The sequence below is a fragment of the Chlorocebus sabaeus genome, chromosome 16, assembly GCF_047675955.1.
Source record: "Chlorocebus sabaeus isolate Y175 chromosome 16, mChlSab1.0.hap1, whole genome shotgun sequence".
NCBI lineage: Eukaryota > Metazoa > Chordata > Mammalia > Primates > Cercopithecidae > Chlorocebus > Chlorocebus sabaeus.
In genome coordinates this window covers 39,891,255-39,912,216 of record NC_132919.1, presented here as the reverse complement: position 1 = coordinate 39,912,216, position 20,962 = coordinate 39,891,255, and the positions used below count along the sequence as shown (strand labels likewise).

The following is a 20,962-nucleotide window of genomic DNA, read 5'->3' as shown; positions in this document are numbered from 1 at the left end:
GAAGAATGTGTTTATGACTTTAATGGAAGGATAAGAAGAAAGACAGTAGGACATTTTTGATCTAGGGAAAGGTAGAATCAAAGGCAAGTCAGGTCAGTTGTTACAGAGACCAGTCCCTTTAAAATCTTTATACCAGTTATTTCTCCAAATCCACTCTCCATCTTGAGCTGCCTACAACACACCTCCTTCTTTGCTGTCAACTAATATTTCAATCCCAATTTCCCTGTATCTCCGCTTTCTCCCCAAACTGGCTTGTCTTCTCGACTTTTCAATGTCTATTAGCAGTACTAATATTCTCCTACTTTCTAAGCTCAGATACTTGGGACCCAAAGTACTTTTCACTTCTACTCTTCAACTTTCAATCAATTCTGTAGCCTGCCAGTGGTTCTCTATAGTGCTTCTAAATTTAATCCTTCCTCTTTGCCAGGGACTCTTCCCCTCATACCTAAACTATTACAGCAGTGCTGGCTGGTCTCTGTGCCTCCAGCTACCCTGTACTCACTGATTAGTTCTCCAAGGATCCCACTGTCAGAAGATCACAGTGACTTCCTATAGTGACTTCCTATTGACAACTGAATCAAAATAAACTCTTTACTGTAATGTTTAAAGCCTTCAATGCCTTCAATGACCTGTCTTATATTTCTTTCTATTCCTTAAAATAGCCCCTTCTCAACCCCTGCCAGCCACAGAAGTTCTTTTTTTAAAAAAAAACTACCTCTCGCCCAGGCGTAGTGGCTCACTCCTATAATCCCAGCACTTTGGGAGGCCAAGGTGAGCAGATCACTTGAGGTCAGGAGTTCGAGACCACCTTGACCAACATGGCGAAACCCCGTATTAAAAATACAAAAATTAGCCCAGCTACTATTACTAATACAAAATTAGTAATCCCAGCTACTCAGGAGGCTGAGGCAGGAGAATCAGTTGAACACGGTGGGCAGAGGTTGCAGTGAGCTGAGAAGATCATGTGACCACACTCCAGCCTGGGCAATGGAGCAAGGCTCCATTTCATAAAAAAACCCTACCTCTCATGTATCTACTTCCTTTGGACCCCTCTCCACTAACCTTGTTACTAAGCTCACAACTACCTTTATTTCATTCATTTGTCCAGTTTTTTTTTTTTTTTTTGAGACAGAGTCTCGCTCTGTCACCTGGGCTGGAGTGCAGTGGCACCATCTCAGCTCACTGTAACCTCCACCTTCCCAGGTTCACGCCATTCTTCTGCCTCAGCCTCCTGAGTAGTTAGGACTACAGGCGCCTGCCACCACGCCCAGCTAATTTTTTTTGTGTATTTTTAATAGAGATGTGGTTTCACCATGTTAGCCAGGATGGTCTTGATCTCCTGACCTTGTGATCCGCCCGCCTTGGCCTCCCAAAGTGCTGGGATTACAAGCATGAGCCACCACACCCAGCCGTTTGTCCAGTTTTAAGTAAATTTTTACTTGAGTAAATTTATTTAAATTTACTTATCATGTGCCAGATTCTAAGCCAGATACAGAGAACACAAACAGACCCACAGTTCTTGTCTGATCCTTCATGAAAGTTTCCTGAGTAAAACAGCCACCAAATGACCCTTTTAAAACACACATCATTTCTCTAAAGCTTTGAACTATACAAGTTTTTGTTTTGTTTTGTTTTGTTTTGTTTTGTTTTGTTTTGAGATAAGGTCTTGCTCTATCACCCAGGCTGGAGTGCCATAGCACAATCACAGCTCACTGCAGCCTCGACCTCCTGGGCGCAAACGATGCTCCTGCCTCAGCCCGCCAAGTAGCTGGGATCACGGCGCACGCCACCATGCCTGGCTAATTTTTGTATTTTTTGTAGAGGTGGAGTTTTGCCACGTTGTCCAGGCTGGTCTCAAACTCCTGGGCTCAAGCAACCTGCGCACCTTGGCCTCCCAAAGTGCTGGGATTACAGGCATAAGCCACTGCGCCCAGCCTAAACTACACACATTCTTATCTGCTTAGATGCTGGCTTAGAATTGTTCTCTAGTTGGCCGGGTGCAGTGGCTCACGCCTGTAATCCCAGCACTTCGAGAGGCTGAGGCGGGTAGATCACGAGGTCAAGAGATTGAGACCATCCTGGCCAACATGGTGAAACCCTGTCTCTACTAAAAATACAAAAAATGAGGGTGTGGTGGTGGATGCCTGTAGTCCCAGCTACCCTGGAGGCTAAGGCAGGAGAATCACTTGAACCCAGGAGGTGGAGGTTGCAGTGAGCCAAGATTGCGTAACTGCACTACAGCCTGGTGACAGAGTGAGACTCCATCACAAAAAAAAAAAAAAGGAATTGTTCTCTAGTTGCTCTGTGTCTTATCTTACAGCTTAAAATTATCTTGAAAGTAGAACCAATATCTTCTATTTATTTGGTGTAGCCCACAAAACCTAGTACAGTAATAGGCAACTTGTAGGTATTAAAGAAACATTTGTTGAATTGATAAATCAGATACTAAGTTAGTGAAATGATTATTAAATGAGTCACAGAGCTTATTCAAAATTTGATTAAAAGTTATGACCCCTCTCCCAGGAAAAGTAAACCTATGAACCTATAGCCAAATTCTGCATAGTTTGGGGAAGGAAAAAAAAATCACTGAATTCCTGAAACCTATCATGGTCCCCTCACAATGACTTAGTTCAAAAGACCCTCAAACCAGTAATTTGGGATGCTGGTTTTTTTGTTTTCCTTTATAATACTCAATCAATAACATATGTCATATTTTAAAAACTTTTAGCCAGGATGGGCATGGTAGCTCACACCCGTAATTCCAGTGTTTTGGGAGGCCAAGGCAGGAAGATCACTCAAGGCCAGGAGTTTAAGACTAACGTGGGCAACAGACCCTGTCTCTACAAAAAATAAAAATTGGCACATGCCTAATGAGCTAATTAGCTACCTGGGAGGCTGAAACATAAGGATTACTTGAGCTCAGGAGTTTGAGGTTACAGTAAGCTATAATTGTGCCACTGTACTCCAACGTGAGTGACAGAACAAGACCCTGCCTCTTAAAAAAAAAAAAAAAGCTCTCAGCCAATAAGCAAATATCAAAATTTGAGAGAGATATATATATCCTTTGAGCATAGTATTTTCATTTATCTGGCAAAAATACTAGCACAAATGCAAAAATATGCATACAAAGTAACCCCACTGGCCAGGCGCAGGAGCTCGCACATGTAATCTCAACACTTTGGGAGGCCGAGGTGGGTGGGTAACTTGAGGTCAGGAGTTTGAGACCAGTATGACCAACATAGTAAAACCCCGTCTCTACTACAAATACAAAAATTAGCCGGGCATGGTGGTGCATGCCTGTAATCCCAGCTACTCGGGAGGCCGGGGCAGGGGAATCACTTGAACCTAGGAGGTAGAGGTTGCAATGAGCTGAGATTGTGCTACTGAAGTCCAGCCTGGGCAACAGAGCGCAACTCTGTCTTTAAAAAAACAAAACAAAACTACAAAATAACCCTACTAAACTAGGTACTTAAAAATGGTGTGGATGGTAAATAGCATGTGTATTTCACAATTTTTTTTTTTTTTTTTGAGACGCAGTCTCACTCTGTTGTCCAGGTTGGAGTGCAGTGGCGCGATCTTGGCTCACCGCAATCTCCGTCCCCCAGATTCAAGCGACTTTCATGCCTCAGCCTCCCAAGTAGCTGGGATTACAAGTGCCTGCCACCACGCCCGGCTAATTTTTGTATTTTTAGTAGAGACAGGGTTTCACCATGTTGGCCAGGCTGGCCTTGAACTCCTGACCTCAAGTGATCTGCCCGCCTCGACCTCCCAAAATGCTGGGATTACAGGCGTGAGTCACCATGCCCAGCCTGTATTTTACAATTTTTTAAAAAGTTACACATATAAGGATGTTCACAAAAGCACTCCCTGTAATGATTTTTTTAAAAATGGAAATTACCTAAATGATGAATAGGAATCTGGTTATATAAACTGTGGACTACTCTGAAGCCAATAAAAACAAGAAAAGAAATTTAGATGTGCTGTTAGGAGAAGACAATCTAATACAAAGTGGGAAAAACAAGTTGCAGAATATGCAAAAAAGTAAAAAGGGTATGTAAAAATATTCTGATTTTATTTATAAAAATGTTTCCATATGAGAGCATGAGTGTGGATTTACCTATGTAGAGATAAACATCTGGAAAGACACATAACAAATGTTAATAGTGGACACCTGTGGGGACAAGGATCCTAAGGGATTTTCTACTTTTATACTGACTATTTTTTTAAAAACAAGAAACAGGTACTACTCTCATAATTTAACCAACACCATCTCACTTCCCCCCAAACATTCAGCCAGAAGATAACTAATTTTATGTCTCCCTTTTAAATTCTGGCCTTTTTCTGACGGAGTAATATAAGGCCATCCCCCTGCTGGGAACCCATTTCCCTGAGAGTCAGATGTTTCTAGAAGCTAATGCTGGACACAACAAAAGTTGCTACTAATATAGCAAGCTCTCCGTGCCCTGTACCAGTGAACAAAAATCAAGACCATTCTCACAAACCTTCCTAAAATAGTCCTTTCTGTTTTGTTCTCTCCCCTGCTTGGGTATATCATACAGGGTGATAGCAGCTCCTTCAGGAAAAAAAAGTATCCAACCTTATCTTCAGAGGACCTTGAAAATACACAGAGTGCACTCCAGGCTGGCTACAAGTCTTGGCCAAGCTTTTCCTGCAAATGACTCAAGAAGTTGCTTTTAAATACCTCAGAAAGAGGCCGGGCACGGTGGCTCACACCTGTAATCCCAGCACTTTGGGAGGCCGGGGCAGGTGGATCATCTGAGGTCAGGAGTTCGAGACCAGCCTGGCCAACATGCTGAAACCCCGTCTCTATTGAAAATACAAAAATTCGCTGGGTGTGGTGGTCAGCGCCTGTAATCCCAGCTACTCGGAAGGCTGAGGCAGGAGAATCGTTTGAACCTGGAAAATGGAGGTTGCAGTGAGTTGAGATTGCGCCACTGCACTCCAGCCTGGGCGACAAAGCTAGATTCCGTCTCAAAAAAAAAGAAAGAAAGAAAGATAGAGAACATTTAGATGAGATGGGAAACAGTTATTGCTTTCCTAGTGGAGAGAGGAGAAAGGAAGAAGGGCTTTTCTTACCTGTCCAGAGAGCGGCCAGAGAACTCCTGGCTCTGGGCCACTGGGGAAAGATAAAGATCCATGTTTTCCTCCCCAAGTGTGCATGGAGATGATGCTGGCAGATAAACAGCCGTCCAGAGGTGCAGGGCCCGGACATGACAAACAGGATGCAGGACCTAGGGAAGCAGCCCAATACTAGTGCTTTGTCAAGAGTCTCTGGTCCCTTTTCTTTCCCTAAGCCCTTGACTCTACATTTTCCCTACTGATTCAGCTTCTTCTCCCTATAGGTTTCTAAATAGCACCTATAGGAAAAGGGCTGAGACTCACCATGTCTGAGCTGGGTGTGTAGAGGAAGTTATGAAAGTTTTTATTGCCAGCTCGAAGGAGCGCCCACACAGAGCAGGTCCGCTTGTAGATGTTGCGCTTCTCTCGCTCACAGGGGTTGTTGGCCAGGAAGGTGCCATAGAGGCAGGAGTATGTGTGTTGCACCAGTTTTACCTAGAAGGCAGAGAGAGCTTGCACCTGGGGGCCTCGGGCTGTCATTCCCCCCATCCCTCTTGTCACAGGGTTTAGGACTTACCAGGAATGCTTCATTAAATTCAAACAGGCAGGGGAACTGCTTAAGCAACTGATGAACAGAATCAAGCCACTGGAGGAACACAGGGCATTGTTCGTTTTGGTCCTCCACATTCTCTTGGTGGCCACAGCGATCTCCAAACTTGTGCCCAAAATCCAGCCAGTCAGACTCCACTAACACTTGGAAGCCCTGCAAAAAAAGAAACTATTCAAACATAGGGCCTCTCTGGAAACGCTGATGTGCTGCTCTCCCGGGAACTGCCCAAAGCAGGGAGCTGGCAGCTTCAAAGAAAAATAGGACTGGACCTAGAAGAGGACTAAAAGCCACCAATTTTCCAAAGCTTTGGGAGTTGGAAAAAAAGGAAAAAAAAGAGAGCCACCAATGTCCTCTACTGAAAGATCCCTAGGACAGATCCAGAGGGCTCAACACCTTCCCTCCTCCCACATTCCCTCTTGTCTTCCCACCCAATTCCTCTCAATACCTCCAACGTCCTGTAATATGGGTCCAGTAATATTTTGGCCAGGGCTACGATCTGCGGTGTGCGGTCCCAGCCATCGGAGCAGTGTACCAGCACAGGCCGGCCTTCCCGGTCTACTGTATTTGCCACCAGCACAGCTGCTTTTAGCATTACCGACAAGTGCTGCAGCCATTTGGTACTCTCCAATGCCGACAACCAGCTACACAAGAGCAGAAATCAAGTCGGTCACAAAGGGAGCTGAGGTCACAACAGTCTCTCCTCCATCCACAGCCAGCCCCACCCAACAAAGTCCCCAGTGAGAACTGAAACAAAGAGGTACAACCCAGGGCCTTTTGGACAAGAGGTATCTAGCAGGAAGATAGGGAAGACAGGACCTGCAGCACATAAGAGCTTCTGAGGCTCAAAAGAGGAACTGGGAAGCATCACATGCGCACTCAGCCATTTTCTCTGCCCAGTTCTCTGTGTTCTTTGAGTAGAACAACTGATCCAAACGAAAGGAATTCAATGTCCTGTGACCACGCCAAAGTGTTGGCTGAGAAGTGGAAGGGTTCTTGGAACTAGCCCATGGCACCCAACTCCACCCAGGCCCTCAGGTCTCCTGCGCTCCGAACTTCTCATCTCCCCATCTAATCTTCCAAGAATAAGAGGTACTGGGTAAGGAATGAGACTGGAAGGAATCCGAGCAGGGAACACCTACTTGCTAGGATCCGGCATCTGGCTACACACAGCCCGGAGGTACTGAAAGCTGTTCCGGATGGCATGGATGTTGGCCATTCCCATGAACACGACCTCACAGTTGGGATAGTACTCTGTAGACATGACAGGAGAGTGGGACGTAAAAGCACGTCCTAGGCTGGGCGTGGCGGCTCACGCCTGTAATCCCAACACTTTGGGAGGCCAAAGCAGGTGGATCACCTGAGGTCAGGAGTTCGAGAACAGCCTGACTAACACAGTGAAACCCCGTCTCTACTAAAAATACAAAAATGAGCTGGGCATAGTGGTGGACACCTGTAATCCCAGCTACTTGGGAGGCTGAGGCAGGAGAATTGCTTGAACCTGGGAGACGGAGGTTGCAGTGAGCCGAGATCGCGCCACTACACTCCAGCATGGGTGACAGAGCGAGACTCCGTCTCAAAAAAAAAAAAAAAAAAGCACGTCCTGGAAACAGGCATCCAGGACAAGAGTGATCCCTGGTGGGCAAAGCTTCCCTGGCCAGGCAGAGCACTCCAGCATGGGAACTAAATACAGTTTTGAAATCTGAATCACACTTGTATCTCTGGAGACTCAGGTGCCATATACTAATAATAGTAACAGTAATGACAGATGATAGTAGTACTTAGAAAGACAATATATGCTAAATTCTCAATAAATAGTAGCTGCTCTGCAGCAACACTTTTATATATACAACTTCTTTTTCTTTTTTGAGACAGGGTCTCATGGTCACTCAGGCTACGGTACAGTGGCATGATATCAGCTCACTGCACCCTCTGCCTCTTCAAGCGATTCTCATGCCTCAGTCACCTGAGTGGCTGGGATGGGACCACAGGAGTGCGCCACCATGCCCAGCTAATGGTTTGTATTTTTGATAGAGGCAGGGTTTCGCCATGTTGCCCAGGCTGGTCTCGAACTCCTGAGCTCAAGTCATCCGCCTGCCTCTGCCTCCCAAAGTGCTAGGATTACAGGTGTGAGCCACTGGGCACAGCCTACATAGGCAACTTCTAACCATCCCAACAATTTTGCAAAGTTTGTAACACCCCCTTCTTGTAAAACTGAAAATAAAGCTTGGACAGATTAAGCAACTTCAGCATAGTCATAGTCATAGCCATAGCTAGTAGGTAGCAAAGTTGTGATTCCAAGCCAGGTTTGTTTGGGCTCTTTCCACTATACAAACGGCCCCTAACCCCCTCCTCACCAAAGCCACCCACAGCACAGGCTGGTTACAGACACCAGGATAAGAGCAATACCTTCGCATTCACAGCCTCCACCCTTGGCCCGGTTGGCCACTGCTGCTGTGTAGGATCGCGCATCCAGGATCAGCAGCTTCTGGGGGGCTGCTGTGCTCTCCACTCCAGAGCATGCAGTCAGAGAGGAATCTAAACACATAGCAGCAAGGAGCCCCTGAGTCAGCCAGCCACCCAGCCTCCTGCTGGCCCTCTGGTACTCCCTCTCAGAAGGCAGAACATGCAACTACAGACCCCTCACACTCCACAGCTTCTGACAAGGCAGGGACCCCAGCACCCTGTGTGCGATCATCTTCCCAGATTCTCACTGAGGACTCCCTGGGAGCCAATCAAGTCAAGGAGGGGGCCTGCTCCCTGGGGGATTAGCATCATCCACATCTTACCAAAGTCTGCATCACACGCCTCGCTGGTATCATTATTCCCGGTGCTGAGGGAGCCCCCAGTGGCCCTTGTCCCTGGGTCCAGGGCACAGGCTTTAGCGATGGACGTGACCAGATACTCATCATCAGCATTGCGCCAGCCCCACCAGCTGATCTCTGGCTGGCTGCAGCGGGCAATGGCAGCCCCATTGCGCAAGTGTCTGACAAAACAGAAGAAACCGTAATGCCCTTGGCATTCGAAGCCTCCAGAGGCCTACCTCAGGGGGTTAGACCAAAGTCTCTAGAGCCAGCAGGGGCTACCCACTCATCCAGGCCGTAACAGCAACCAAAAGCCCCAGCATCTCTAGCAGGCTTCACAGTTTACAAAGCACCATCACACATATTTTCTCAAATGGGCTCTGTACGCCCAAAGTGACCTTGACTCATCAAATATGCACAGCAACTGCTCCAGGTACAGACACCCAGCAGGAGAACAAGGCCTGGCTGAGCCAAGAACAGGAACAATTCCAAACTTCAGGGTTACTTCCTGTCTTACTCTATTTTAGCTACAATATTCTAGTGCAGAGATCAGCAAACATTTTCAGTAAAAAGTCAGACAACAAATTTTTGGCCTTGTGGGTCACAACCAGTTTCTGTCATGTATTTCTTCTTTGTTTTTTTAAAAATAGCCCTTTAAAAATGTAAAAACCATTCACAGCTTACAAGCTGTTTTATATAGTAGACTATGAGCCAGATTTTGTCTGCAGGCCAGTTTGCCAACTCGTGTACCAATGTTTATACACACACACACACACACACACTCTCTCTCTCTCTCTCTCTCTCTCTAAAAAAAGGGGGGGAATGAATAAACTCCCTAACAGCCTTATTCTTAGGAGAAAAAACTAAGATAGTTTTTGTTTTAAAATTATTTTATACTTCCCCATAGTGTCAATTCCCAGTCAACTAGGTTACCCAAAACCTCCAATATTGACTCTTTCCTTGTTGCGTAAGAAATGGCCTCCCGGCCGGGCGCGGTGGCTCAAGCCTGTAATCCCAGCACTTTGGGAGGCCGAGACGGGCGGATCACGAAGTCAGGAGATCGAAACCATCCTGGCTAACTCGGTGAAACCCCGTCTCTACTAAAAAATACAAAAAACTGGCCGGGCATGGTGGCGGGCGTCTGTAGTCCCAGCTACTCGGGAGGCTGAGGCAGGAGAATGGCGAGAACCCGGGAGGCGGAGCTTGCAGTGAGCTGAGATCCGGCCACTGCACTCTAGCCTGGGCGACAGAGCAAGACTCCGTCTCAAAAAAAAAAAAAAAAAAAAAAAAAAAAAAAGAAATGGCCTCCCTACTTCCCGGCCCCACTGCCTCACCTATACACAACCACGGGGATCCGCTTCCAGGAGCGGAAGGAAGCCACATTCTCCAGCTCTTTGTCAGTGATCCACACAGGAACCAGCAGCTTCTGGGGGTAACTGGGGCACAATCTGAAAAGAGACCAGGTGGGGGTCACCGCACTGGGTCTAAAACATGTGACGACAGGATCCCTGGGGATGGCCTTGTGGGAAGAGAAACCAGAAGCCTTCCTCCCTCACAGACTCAGAAGCTGTGCCCACCACGCTTTATCCAAACACTGAAGCCGTTTGGTGTGGAAGGAGTTTTGGTCCCCAACCCTCTCACTTGTAGTTGCTGTTGATGTGTGAGACTCTCCAGACGTTCTGCAGGTCAAAGCCCATCCTTGCAAGCTCTGCCTCCTGCCGACAACGTATGTGCTCACCTGCAACAGAGCCCCCATGATGGTTAGCTTCCCAGAGCACCGATGTGCAGGAGTGGAGGAGGGATGAGAACCAAGGGGTAAGAAGCAGCCTCCCAAAGAAAATAGACTGGCCTCACCTGGCTGACATAGGTGAGTGTGCTGGTCCTCCTCAGTCAGCCCCAGGCACCAGGCATGGTAGGCAAAGGCAAAGAGGTCCTCAGGCTTGGCAGGTCTTGCTGTGGCTCGGCTTAGCCGTGAGAGCCACTCTTGGCACTGCTTGAAAGTGGAGAAGTGACACCTGCCAGGCAAGAAGCCACAGGCCTGGGTGAGGCAAAGTGCCATGGAGCTATCAGGGTCAAAAACACAGCCACAGGAAGGCTGTGAAGAGAGGCTGCAAAGCAAGAGGTAAAGCAGTGGGGACCCGGGGTGGGGGAATGAGGGACACTGGCCAGCACCCAACAGAAGTTGTCTCTTGTGATAATTCTCTTCCCAGGAACTCCTGTGTTTGAGGCATACTTATCCTCTCGAATGGGGCCCTACTGTTTCTTGTGTCAAATCTAAATGCTACCACGTGGCCCTGAAAGTCTGCACTCCTTGTCCCTACCCTAATGGACCAGTGTTATCTCCCATGACTCCCTAACTCAAACCTTCTGCTTCAGGCGGGAAGTCCTGCTCACATCCTTCCCATCTCCTTGGTTTATCTTCTGCTTGATAATGTCTCCTCTCTGCCTAGCCACATCCTACTGATTCTTTGAAGATAGTTTCGGTCTCACCTCTTCCTTGAAGCCTTCCCAGCCTACTCTATTCCAGAAACTCCTTCCTCTCTTGATTCTTAATGTGCTTGGAATATATATATATATATACACACCTTTTTTTTTTTTTTTTTTTTTTTTGAGAGAGGGTCTTGCTTTTGCTCTGTCACCCAGGCTGGAGTGTAGTGGCGCAATCACAGCTCCCTGCAGCCTCGACCTCCTGAGCTCAGGCAATCCTCCCAACTCAGTCCCCTGAGTAGTTGAGACCATAATTGTGCAATAACTTTTTAAATTCTTCATAGGGACAGGGTCTATGTTGCCTAGACTGATTCTTGAACTCCTGGGCTCAAGCGATCCTCCTGCCTCAGCCTCCCAAAGTACTGGGATTACAGGTATGTGCCACTGTGCCTGGCCTGCTTGGAGTACTAAGCACCACATTTTCCCATAGCATTGCCACATGTGAGGTCTTCCAGCAGCTAGAGTTTAGCCTCCTTGAGGGAAAGAGCAATGTGAATGTTCCTCTGAATGCCCCACAGACCTGAGCACATGGTAGGCTCTAAAGTGGGTATCCTTTTAATAAACCTTGGAGTCATCCCAGATTCCTCTTTCTTTCATTTCAAATCTGTCTGCAAATCTTGTCATCTCCACCTTCAAAATACACCCAGAATCTGACTGCTTCTCACCGCTTTGGCTGCTACCACCTCAGACAGGCCGCCATGATCTCTCATCTGGGCAACTGCAATAGCTTCCTAACTAGCCTCCCAGTTTTTGCTTTTGCTCTTGCCCCCATTCTTTCATCTAGTCTCAATAGAGCAGCCAGCGTGATTCTACGAAACATTAATCAGATCACATCACGCCTTTGCTCAAAATCCTCCAGTGGTTTTTCAGTTCCCTCAAAGTAAAAGCCAGTCTTCATGACAAAATGTCTGACACCCCGCTTTGTTCTCAGATCTTGTAACCCACTACTCTCACCCACAGGCACTCTACTCCAACCACACCAGCCTCCCCGCCAGTCTTCCAATATGCAGGCACACACCCACCTCAGGGCCTTTGCACTTGCCATTCTCTCTCTGGCACATTCTTCCCCCAAATACTCACATGGCCACTTTCTTCAAGTCTTTACTCAACTGCCACCTTTTTGGTGCAGCTTCTCTGATCACTTTCGTTTTGTTTTTTTGAGACAGGGTCTCACTCTGTCACCCAGGCCAGAGTGCAGTACTGTCATCACAGTTCACTGCAGCCTCAACTTCTCAGGCCTCTTGAGTAGCTGGGACTTCAGGCACACATCACCACACCTGGCTAGTTTTTTATATTTTTAGTAGAGATGGGGTCTCGCCATGTTGCCCAAGCTGATCTTGAACTCCTAAGCTGAAGCAATCTTCCCACACATCACCACACCTGGCTAATTTTTTCTATTTTTAGTAGAGACAGGGTCTCACTATGTTGCGCAGGCTGATCTTGAACTCCTAAGCTCAAGCGATCTTTCCACCTTGGTCACCCGAAGTGCTGGGATTACAGGCGTGAACCACCGCGCCCAGCCTAATTGTTTTACAATCTTCACCCTCATAGCACTCCATATTCCCTTTCACTGCTTTATTTTTTTTCCTTTACATTTACTATCATTTCACAAATTTTACTTATTACTTACGGTTGGTATCTCTTCATTGGGATGTAAGCTCTATGAGAAGAGAAAATTTTGTCTATTTGTTCCCTGCTATATCCCCAGGGCTTAAAACAGTCTGGCATTGAGTAGGGTACTCAATACATGTATATCAAACGAATAAATAAATAAACCAACAATAATGTGAATGCTCTGTGCCAGATATTGTCCTCAGTGCTTTCATACACATACACATTATCTCACTTAATCCTTACGATGACTCCATGAACTAAGCATTACCCCCATTTTTTCAGGTCAAGATACTATGGGTCAGTACACTGACCTCCCAACCCAGAACATGGTCTTCACCTTTTCTTCCAACTGGGGAAAGTGAGGCAGGATCTTTCCTCTCTCGCACCAGAGAAACCCTGCAGCACAGAGATCTAGACAAAACTAGGGCCAGGGGACCTGAGTGAGGCCCCGTTGTTCTCACCTCACCACTTTGGAGTCCTTGCAGGAAATGTGCAACTGGAACATATCACGGCTCTCCACACTGTCAATCATCCGGAGGGGGACCTTTAGAGGAAGGGCAAACTGAAGCTCAGACTCCCCACTGGGTATCACTCCTTACCCTCACCCTAGCCTAGGCACTGATGTATCAATAGCAGGAAGGAAACCAACATTTACTAAGGGTCTGTTAAGCACCTGGTAACTGTACGGAGTCCTCTGCATATGTGATCCCAATTAATGATCCCAATAACCCTGCACGGCAAGTGTTTTCAGCCCATATTATTGAGGAGAAAAATCAAGCCTCAGTTAGGTGACTTGACCAAGGTCACCCAGCTGGTCAGTGGCAACACAGGAAAAGAGCCCAGGTTTGTCTGACTCCAAAGCCTGTGTTCTTCCAACAATGCCACTGTGCTCCTTAGAAGGGCCAGTAATAGAATAATGGAAAGAGAGAAGAGGAGAAAGGAGAATGAGCCAGAAACAGAGCTATAGCTAGGAAAATGAGGCAGGAAAACATGAGGTCAGAGAGAAAGAGAAGGGATCCCCAAGTTTTTTTTTTTTTTTGAGATGTAGTCTCACTCTGTCACTCAAGCTGGATAGCAGTGGCACAATTTCGGTTCACTGCAACCTTCACCTCCCGGTTCAAGAGATTCCTGCACCTCAGCCTCCCGGGTAGGTGGGATTACAGGTGCGTACCACCAAGTCCGGCTAATTTTTGTATTGTTAGTAGAAATAGAGTTTCACCATGTTGGCCAGGCTGGTCTCAAACTCCTGACCTCAAGTGATCTGCCCACCTTGGCCTCCCAAAGTGCTGGGATTACAGGCGTGAACCACTGCACCCGGCCTCCAACTTTTTTAACGACATGATCAAGGAGAGCTTTAGAACAATCCCACCTTGTTCCACCAGGCTAGAACCTCATAGGGATTCTAGCTTAGGGGTAGAAGAACAATACAGAAACTCACGTTGATGACAGAGTCCTTGAATTTGATATGCAGCCGGTAGTTAGAGATGGCAATGAGGGCATCGGCTGCCCGGCCCAGGAACTCTACTCCCTCACCCTGCAGCACTGTGAAGGGGACCTGTCAAGGGGCAGAGAAACCTTCAGTCCAGAAGTGAGTGACCACCTTATCTTCCTCTACAGCCCCTGATCTGTGGGATCCCCTCTGGAAACGGCGGACCAAGGCCAGAGAGGAGAGTTCTCTCCACAGTAACAGCACCAGGCAACAGCTGTACAGGAAAGCTCCCTTTCCTTCCCCAGGGTCAAAGGCTCCAGGATACACAGACAAACCCTCCTCCTCCAGAGACCAGGGAACAGGAAGCCAGAGCTCTGGTACCAGATCCCCTTGAGGATTTTTGGGAGAAGGGAGGGTGTTTTTTAACTAGGCAGGGAGCCGCATCTATCCTGGCCCCCAAATCCTCCTTACCTGAAGATTCTCCTCTTCCTTCACTAGTTCCTTGGGGGGGAACAGATCCTTGGCTTGGATGTACTCCAGGCTGGGGGGCCCCTCCTCACCCTGTAGGAAGGCCACAGTCCTGTCACCAAGCTCCACTTAGCCCATCAGGCTCATTCTGCTTCCCTCCCCACCAAGAAATCCACAGATAACCACAAACACACCTCTAAAGGTTCTGGTCACCAGAGAAGGGAAAAGAGATCTGACTTGGCTGGACACAGGGAAGGGTGAAATGGAGAGAGTATCAGCCTATTAAGCCTAAGGAAACAGTGAGGCCCCAGGAGGAATTGGGAATCTGTACTCTTCAAAGAGAGACTGTCCTACAGAACCAACATTTCAAAAATGGAGGAGAGAAAACTAAGGAAAAGAAAGACTATTTTCCTTAGACTCGTGTAAGGGTAAGGTAGGAGTGGGGATGGGAAAGTGCTGTCCTGAGGAAAAGGAGCCAGGTGTGGCAGCTAGTTTTAGAGAAGAGGGAAATCAGGCGCCTACAGCCACTGAAGCTTCAATCTGGTGGGTGAAGGAGACAAAGAGGAGTTGGTGGGGGGATTCAGCCCCACGCCTCTAGAGGGCCTTCACCGATGCTTTCAAAAGGAAGACGTGTTTGGGAGCTGGGTTTATCTTCTTGTTAGACCCACACTGCTGACAAGCCCCCATTACCTGCCAAGTAACCTGCCCTGCCTGCTAATCAGAGGGGAATTCCTGAGGAATACCCACAGCAAGCAGAAGGAACTCCCCTCCCAACCACCAGGGAGGGGACCTGAGGGGATCCACGCGCCTGGGAGGAGCCAGGAGACCCAAGGACAGCCAGGAGAGAGAGAAAGGAGGCCTGGCAGACACCCACGGGGAAGGTGGGGGGGGGGACAGCTGAGAGGACAGATGGGGGAAGCTGGGAAGGAGCATCAGCCAGAGCGGGAGGAGGGGAGGACCGGGAATGATGCAGAGGTAGGGAACCCTGCAGAGACAGGGAAGATGGAGAAGAGAGGCTGTCTGGGGGACAGTCAAGGAGAAAAGGCTGGCATGTCAGGTGAGGGATGGAGTGGTGGAAGAGGGAAGGGACTGGAGCCCCGAGCCAGCTCACAGACATCCCGTGCTCCCCGACCAGCTCCCTAACATCCCATTCAGCCTACTGGCCACATCCCACATCTCCAAGCAAGGATTCAGCGGGTGGGACCAAGATGGAGAGGCGGAGGTAAAGAGATGTACCCCTGCAGGGCGGGGCCTAGAGATCTGCAGTCAAGGGCAGCGGCTGCGGGGCCAGGATGGACCACAGAATTTCCATTCCTGGCCTTCGACCATCTCCGGCACCCAAAGATAGAAGCAAGTCCAAAAAATAAACGGGTTAACCCACCTTCCCCGCCCCAAACGTTTGGAGCCGGGCCAGGGGCCTCGGGAAGGGGGATGGGCTGAAATCGAAGGCTGACCCTGGGCGGGGCTGCGGGTGCCTCCTAGGCCCCCAAAGGCAGGGTGGGCACTTACGAAGCAGCTAAGCATGGAGCAGGAGACGCGGGCGGTCAGGCTCATGGTCGCGGGCGGTCTGGGCGAGCGTACATGTCCCCGGAGCCGCTGCGCTGCCCGCCAGCCCCGAGCGCCGGCCGCATCCCGGCTGCGGGGCTCGCCAGGTGCAGCCGCGGCGGCCAAGAGGGTAGCGTGCTGGTGGCGGGGCCTCCGTGGGGCTCCCGCGCGCCTCTCCCCTCCTCTCCACAATGGAGCGGGCCCAGCTCCGCCCTCCCGCACGAGCGCAGAAGGGAGGGGAGCCAGGCGCGAGGAGAGCCCGGGACCGCGGCGGGAAGGCGGAGGCAGGGGCGGGGCGGCTCCGCGGGCCCCGCCCACAAGTCCAGCCTCCTCCCTCCCCGCTGACCCTGGGCCTCGTAGGAGGGCGTACCTTACTCCAGGGACCTTTAGGAGCTTTCAGGAACGTGGGCTACGGGACCGCCCACATCTTCTCATTTCCCTTCTTCCCAGGTGAGCTACCCCGTGCCCTCTTACAAAACCATCCCCACGCCCTCCCCTCCTAAGCTCCCCCGACGCCTGCTCTGGATCCCAAGGTGGCGCTCACCTGCCCGCTACCCATTTGCTTCCTCCTTTCCCTCCAAAACCACTACCCACCATGCCCCTGCCCATCAGGGTCCTTCAATCCTGTGACTTCGTTAAACCCTTCTTTCCCCTTAGAATGGTGCCAGGTTGGTCATTCCACGCTCCTGGAAAGGGAAATGAGCTTTTTATCCAACACCCCTACCCAACACTAGTCCTTCAGCTCCATCTCTTCCTTGTTTCACATTCTGATCTCTGCGTAATAAAGTCCTTCTTGGAGGAGAAGGGATTTCTCAGTCTAGGAAAGAGAAGAGCTAGAAGTATGGACCACAGAAGGTATACAAAAAATTGATACTCGAAACCCAGGAGCAGCGGAGTAGAGAGTTGGGTAGAGGGCCAAGGGGAGCAGGAATAAGGGGCTCAAAATGTCACCAAGAGTCACAGAGGGAGCTGACTGGAACCCCAAACTTCCTGCACCTGGTAACTTTCAGACACCAGGGCTTTTGTCTTGTTTGGGGGAGAAGGGAGTAATAAAAGAAAACCTGACATTTTATTAAGCACCTACAATGAACTCGCGAGTTTCTAACATTATCTCACTAAAACCTTTCAACCCCCAAGAAGTAAACCTTATCTTGTCTTACTGGTGAGACTCAAGCTTAGAGAGAAAGTATGTAATTTACCTAAGTGATGGTGCTAGGATTTGAAATTAGATGAAGCTGACTCTGAAGCCCATGCTCTTTTCAGGGTAGCCCAGAAGAGAAAAAGAGGAGCTATCTGTCGGTGGGGGCCAAACCCAGCAGGCTTTCTGAGAAGAGACTGAACCAATAGTGCACACACCAAATCCACATGTCTATGGAAGGAAGGGAGGGAAGGAGAAAATCCTCTCATCTACTGAATTCTTTAACCTGCCCCTAAACACAAGGGACACCTAAAAGAAACTGAAGAGATACCACCAGGTTAAGGGCCTAGTCTGGGCCAGGGCCTGCAGCTCTCTAGGCCTTTCCCATCTCACTGCCTCCTCCTAGCTCTCAGGAGTTAAGGGCTTCCCTGGACTTGGGGTGAGAGAAGGGCCGTTACAGTTAATGGAAAATTAATAGGATCATTGTAAACCACCTCTGGTGATATTCTGGGCACCCTGGAAGATGCTATCCTGCTAGATATTCAGTCAGCTGTCATCTGTAGTGGCTTAACAGCAGCACCCTGGAACTGGAGAAGCCCCACAGTTTTGGTGGAGTCACTCCTGATATAGCATCCACAGTATTCAAAGGACCCACCAGAAGTCCAAGGATCTTGAGATAAAGAAAGCCTGGCTTTTCAGACCAGAACACAGAGATTCTACCGGGCACCCAAGAAAAGCAAGAAGAGGGCTGTTATGAAGGGTTAATAGAGCCAGTGGTGGGTAGGGAGTATGAGGAAAGTATGGGGCATAGCACATGCAGAAAATGATTTCTAGAAGCTTCCAGTCCTAGTGCTGTATTCTGGCAGATGTTGTGTAATCTAAAGAAACCCTAATTTATCTCCAGGGCAGATGAACCTGTTTAGGAGCTGAACAGGGTAGCCTGGAGCTCAAGGTCTAGGAGAGGTGGGGCAGCTTCACAGAGAAAGACACAAGGATTACAGAAAACACAATGGCCTGAGGAAAGACAGGGTACTCACCATTCTACCGTGGCAAGAGTCCTGGCTGCCTGCTTCTCACTGTAAGGAGACAGGGAACATAAAAGTAAAGGGCCCCATTAACACTACCATAGAATCAACACATGCCACACATCTACCCCTGACCTTCTCTACAACTCTTATTCTTCTCCCTCGCAGAGACTCCAGTCTCTCCACAAGTCACCATGCCAGAGAGAGGCAATGGGAGCTACATGGGGAGAAAGCAACAAGTGATCCTGCAGGGCATGAAGTCAGCCACGAAGTTCTGGAGCAGGAATGAGTGTCATCCAAGATTATTCGGCAGAATTCAGGAGTCCTGATTCCCAGACGCAGAGGGAGAACACTTCTTTGTGGGGGAGCAGAACTGCCAACTCTGAAGAGACACAGGCTGCCCAACTGGGGCTCATTTTGGGCCCTGAATCTTTGGGTGAAGTGGCAGTAGCGGAAGGAGCATGAGTCCACAGGAATGTTTTGCCAGTTTCTGAGTCTGGGAGTAGTACCCACGTGACCTGTTTACTGGGGGCAGAGTCCAGAGTGGGACAAGAGGGAGGGGACCACAACCTGTGATCAGAGGGCAGCAGGGCTGCACAGGTCCTGCTGAGTATATTTGACACCAAGTGGGGTGGAGGTTATGGAGAGGAGGCCACACAACAGGGACAGAATCAGGCCAATCCAGGCCTTGGAGTCAGCAGCTGTCCAATGAGCCCAAGTAACAGGGATTTCAGGATAGGGCCTCCTAGGCTCACTTAGCGAGCCAGGCCCAGGTTTCACTGACACTTTCCTTCATGCCTGCTATCCTCGGGCAGTGCAGCAGAGCCCTACGGGAAGCTGCGGGGATAAAAGCCTCCATCTGTGGTCCTGCCTACCTCCCTGTTCACAGTATCCTCTTCCCTAGGCCATTCTCCCTCATGGGGAAACCCGCAAGAGACAAGCCAGAGGTGCTGCCTCACCGCCCACTGGCAGCAGCCCCAGGGAACGAAGGGAGGGAAGGAGGGACAAGGATCAGGCCTGGGAGGCCCAAGGTTTTCAGACCTAGGGGATCTGGTCCCGGAGGGCGGGCCAGGTTGGCAGGGGAGCCCAGGTGCCCAGGTTCTAGGGGCGGAGCCTAAAGACTGGGAGGCGGAGCCCCAAATGACAGAAGGCGGGACTCAGGAAAGCCGGTGGGGACCAGGGCGGGGCCGGGCAGGACGCGGTCGTTGCGGTTCCCAGGCTCGCAGTGCAGGGGGCACGGTGACTCACCCAGGCGGTGTCCGCCCGACCCTCTGAGGCCGCGCTCTTGCCACTTCCGTCTCCCGCAGCTGCTGAGGCCGCGCAGTCCCGACCCCACCACGGTGCCCCTCTCCTGAACCAATCATATCCCTAGCCTGTACCCGCCCTGGCCAATGGCCACGCCAAGTCCCGCCCTGCCCCCATCACGCAGCCGCCGCCCTCACTCTCGACCCCACTCATTGGTCGACTCGGGCAAACGCCCTCCCAGCCTTTAGCCAATCGGATACCGGAAGACAAGACTATACCTGGAGGAAGGAGGCGCGGCGCCGGAGAGGAGACGCGACCAATGGGAAATCACAGCGCGTCCTTGCGGCAGCCAGTAGGAGAGCAGTAAAGAGGGGGCTGCTGGCTACTGCTCCGGGGACCGGAAGTGGAGGCGGCTCGTCGCCTACTGGTAGCGCAATTAGAGGCGGGCATTGTAGGGTACAAGCCTTAAGCCACTTCCGGTGATGGTCCCGCCCTGGAGGTACTTCTCAAACAGATCCCCAGTGGCACCTCAGTTTATCCATTCCCGTTTTGGTTTCGCAGCTGTCATCCGGTCCCAACGCCAGAATAGGAGAAAAACCTGCAGGCTAGGAGAGAAAGGAGGGCTGGGCCTGAGGTTCAGTCTTGGTCGTCTCCGACTGGCAGCGCTGGGATTTCCCAGCCTTCGTGTGTCTTGATGGGTTCCTCCAACACTCACTTTGTACGGATAAACGACCCTGCCGTTCTTCACGACCTGCATTGTGCTGCCAATCCTGAGTGAAGAACTCTCATCCCAGAGATGGGAAACCTGGATTTGAGACTGCCAGCTAGCTGCGGCCTCCTAGTCTGTAAAGGGAAGGGAGACCAGGGCGCTCCCGAGGACCCGGCTTATCGCCCCTGCCTTTCTTTCCCGGGGACCCAGAACAGACCACAAAACGGAGGGTGGCCGCTGGAGGTCGCTGTGGCCCCGCTATACCACCAACCGACAGAAATGGAGAATAGTTGATTCAGATTCAGCTGATATTCTCAGGTCTGGAGTGGGCCTGAGCGCTTTAATACCAAGCCCCGGGGCCAATGGGTCCTTACCTATCTTTGTTTATAGAACATTGAAACTTCAGTACAGTTGGTAAGTTCCAGGAAGACAGGCACTTTGCACTACTTTAACTCCAGGGTCTAGAACAGCCTGCAACCTAGCAGATGCTGTAATTTTTTAAATTAAATACTGAACTCCTGTAGGGCGGTGATTGTGTTTTTATTCATTCCCAACACTTACTATAGTGTTTGGTGATTACAATGCCTGCAGCATTTGTTCAAAGCTCTATCACAGGCTTTCTACAGTGTAGAGCTTAGCCTGCCTATCCCTTTTCCCAGATCAGGGGAAATAGAAAGTCAGGAGGTTGCACGCAGTTAATACCTTGTGTTTTCCCAAGGGCGGGTATCAAATCCAAAACTGCTTCCGCCGCAGCTGGAATAGGCACAGGCATCAAAATGGGGCCTTTTGGGCCGGGCGCGGTGGCTCACGCC

At 49.8% G+C, this 20,962-nt stretch overlaps 1 protein-coding gene across 2 annotated transcripts in view; it reads right to left on the bottom strand.

Annotated features, from left to right (window-relative positions):
• The window catches only part of MTMR4 (myotubularin related protein 4), a 28,405-nt gene extending 8,873 nt beyond the window's left edge, over positions 1 to 19,532 (bottom strand). Inside the window, exons 1-15 of one of the 2 annotated variants that reach the window (XM_008011293.3) lie at positions 19,445 to 19,532; positions 18,209 to 18,247; positions 14,492 to 14,581; positions 14,030 to 14,146; positions 13,053 to 13,135; positions 10,345 to 10,505; positions 10,132 to 10,228; positions 9,825 to 9,938; positions 8,476 to 8,672; positions 8,096 to 8,224; positions 6,829 to 6,940; positions 6,135 to 6,330; positions 5,657 to 5,842; positions 5,404 to 5,574; positions 5,098 to 5,252 (exon numbers count right to left, since the gene is read on the bottom strand). In XM_008011293.3, coding sequence (XP_008009484.3) covers positions 5,098 to 5,252; positions 5,404 to 5,574; positions 5,657 to 5,842; positions 6,135 to 6,330; positions 6,829 to 6,940; positions 8,096 to 8,224; positions 8,476 to 8,672; positions 9,825 to 9,938; positions 10,132 to 10,228; positions 10,345 to 10,505; positions 13,053 to 13,135; positions 14,030 to 14,146; positions 14,492 to 14,581; positions 18,209 to 18,211 — 1,811 coding nt within the window. In that variant the 5' untranslated portion in view covers positions 18,212 to 18,247; positions 19,445 to 19,532. Of the gene's footprint in view, positions 1 to 5,097; positions 5,253 to 5,403; positions 5,575 to 5,656; positions 5,843 to 6,134; positions 6,331 to 6,828; positions 6,941 to 8,095; positions 8,225 to 8,475; positions 8,673 to 9,824; positions 9,939 to 10,131; positions 10,229 to 10,344; positions 10,506 to 13,052; positions 13,136 to 14,029; positions 14,147 to 14,491; positions 14,582 to 15,997; positions 16,501 to 18,208; positions 18,248 to 19,444 lie in introns of those variants that run through there. The other variant, XM_037993617.2, reaches the window with a different exon arrangement.
• Positions 19,533 to 20,962: the final 1,430 nt, after the last annotated feature.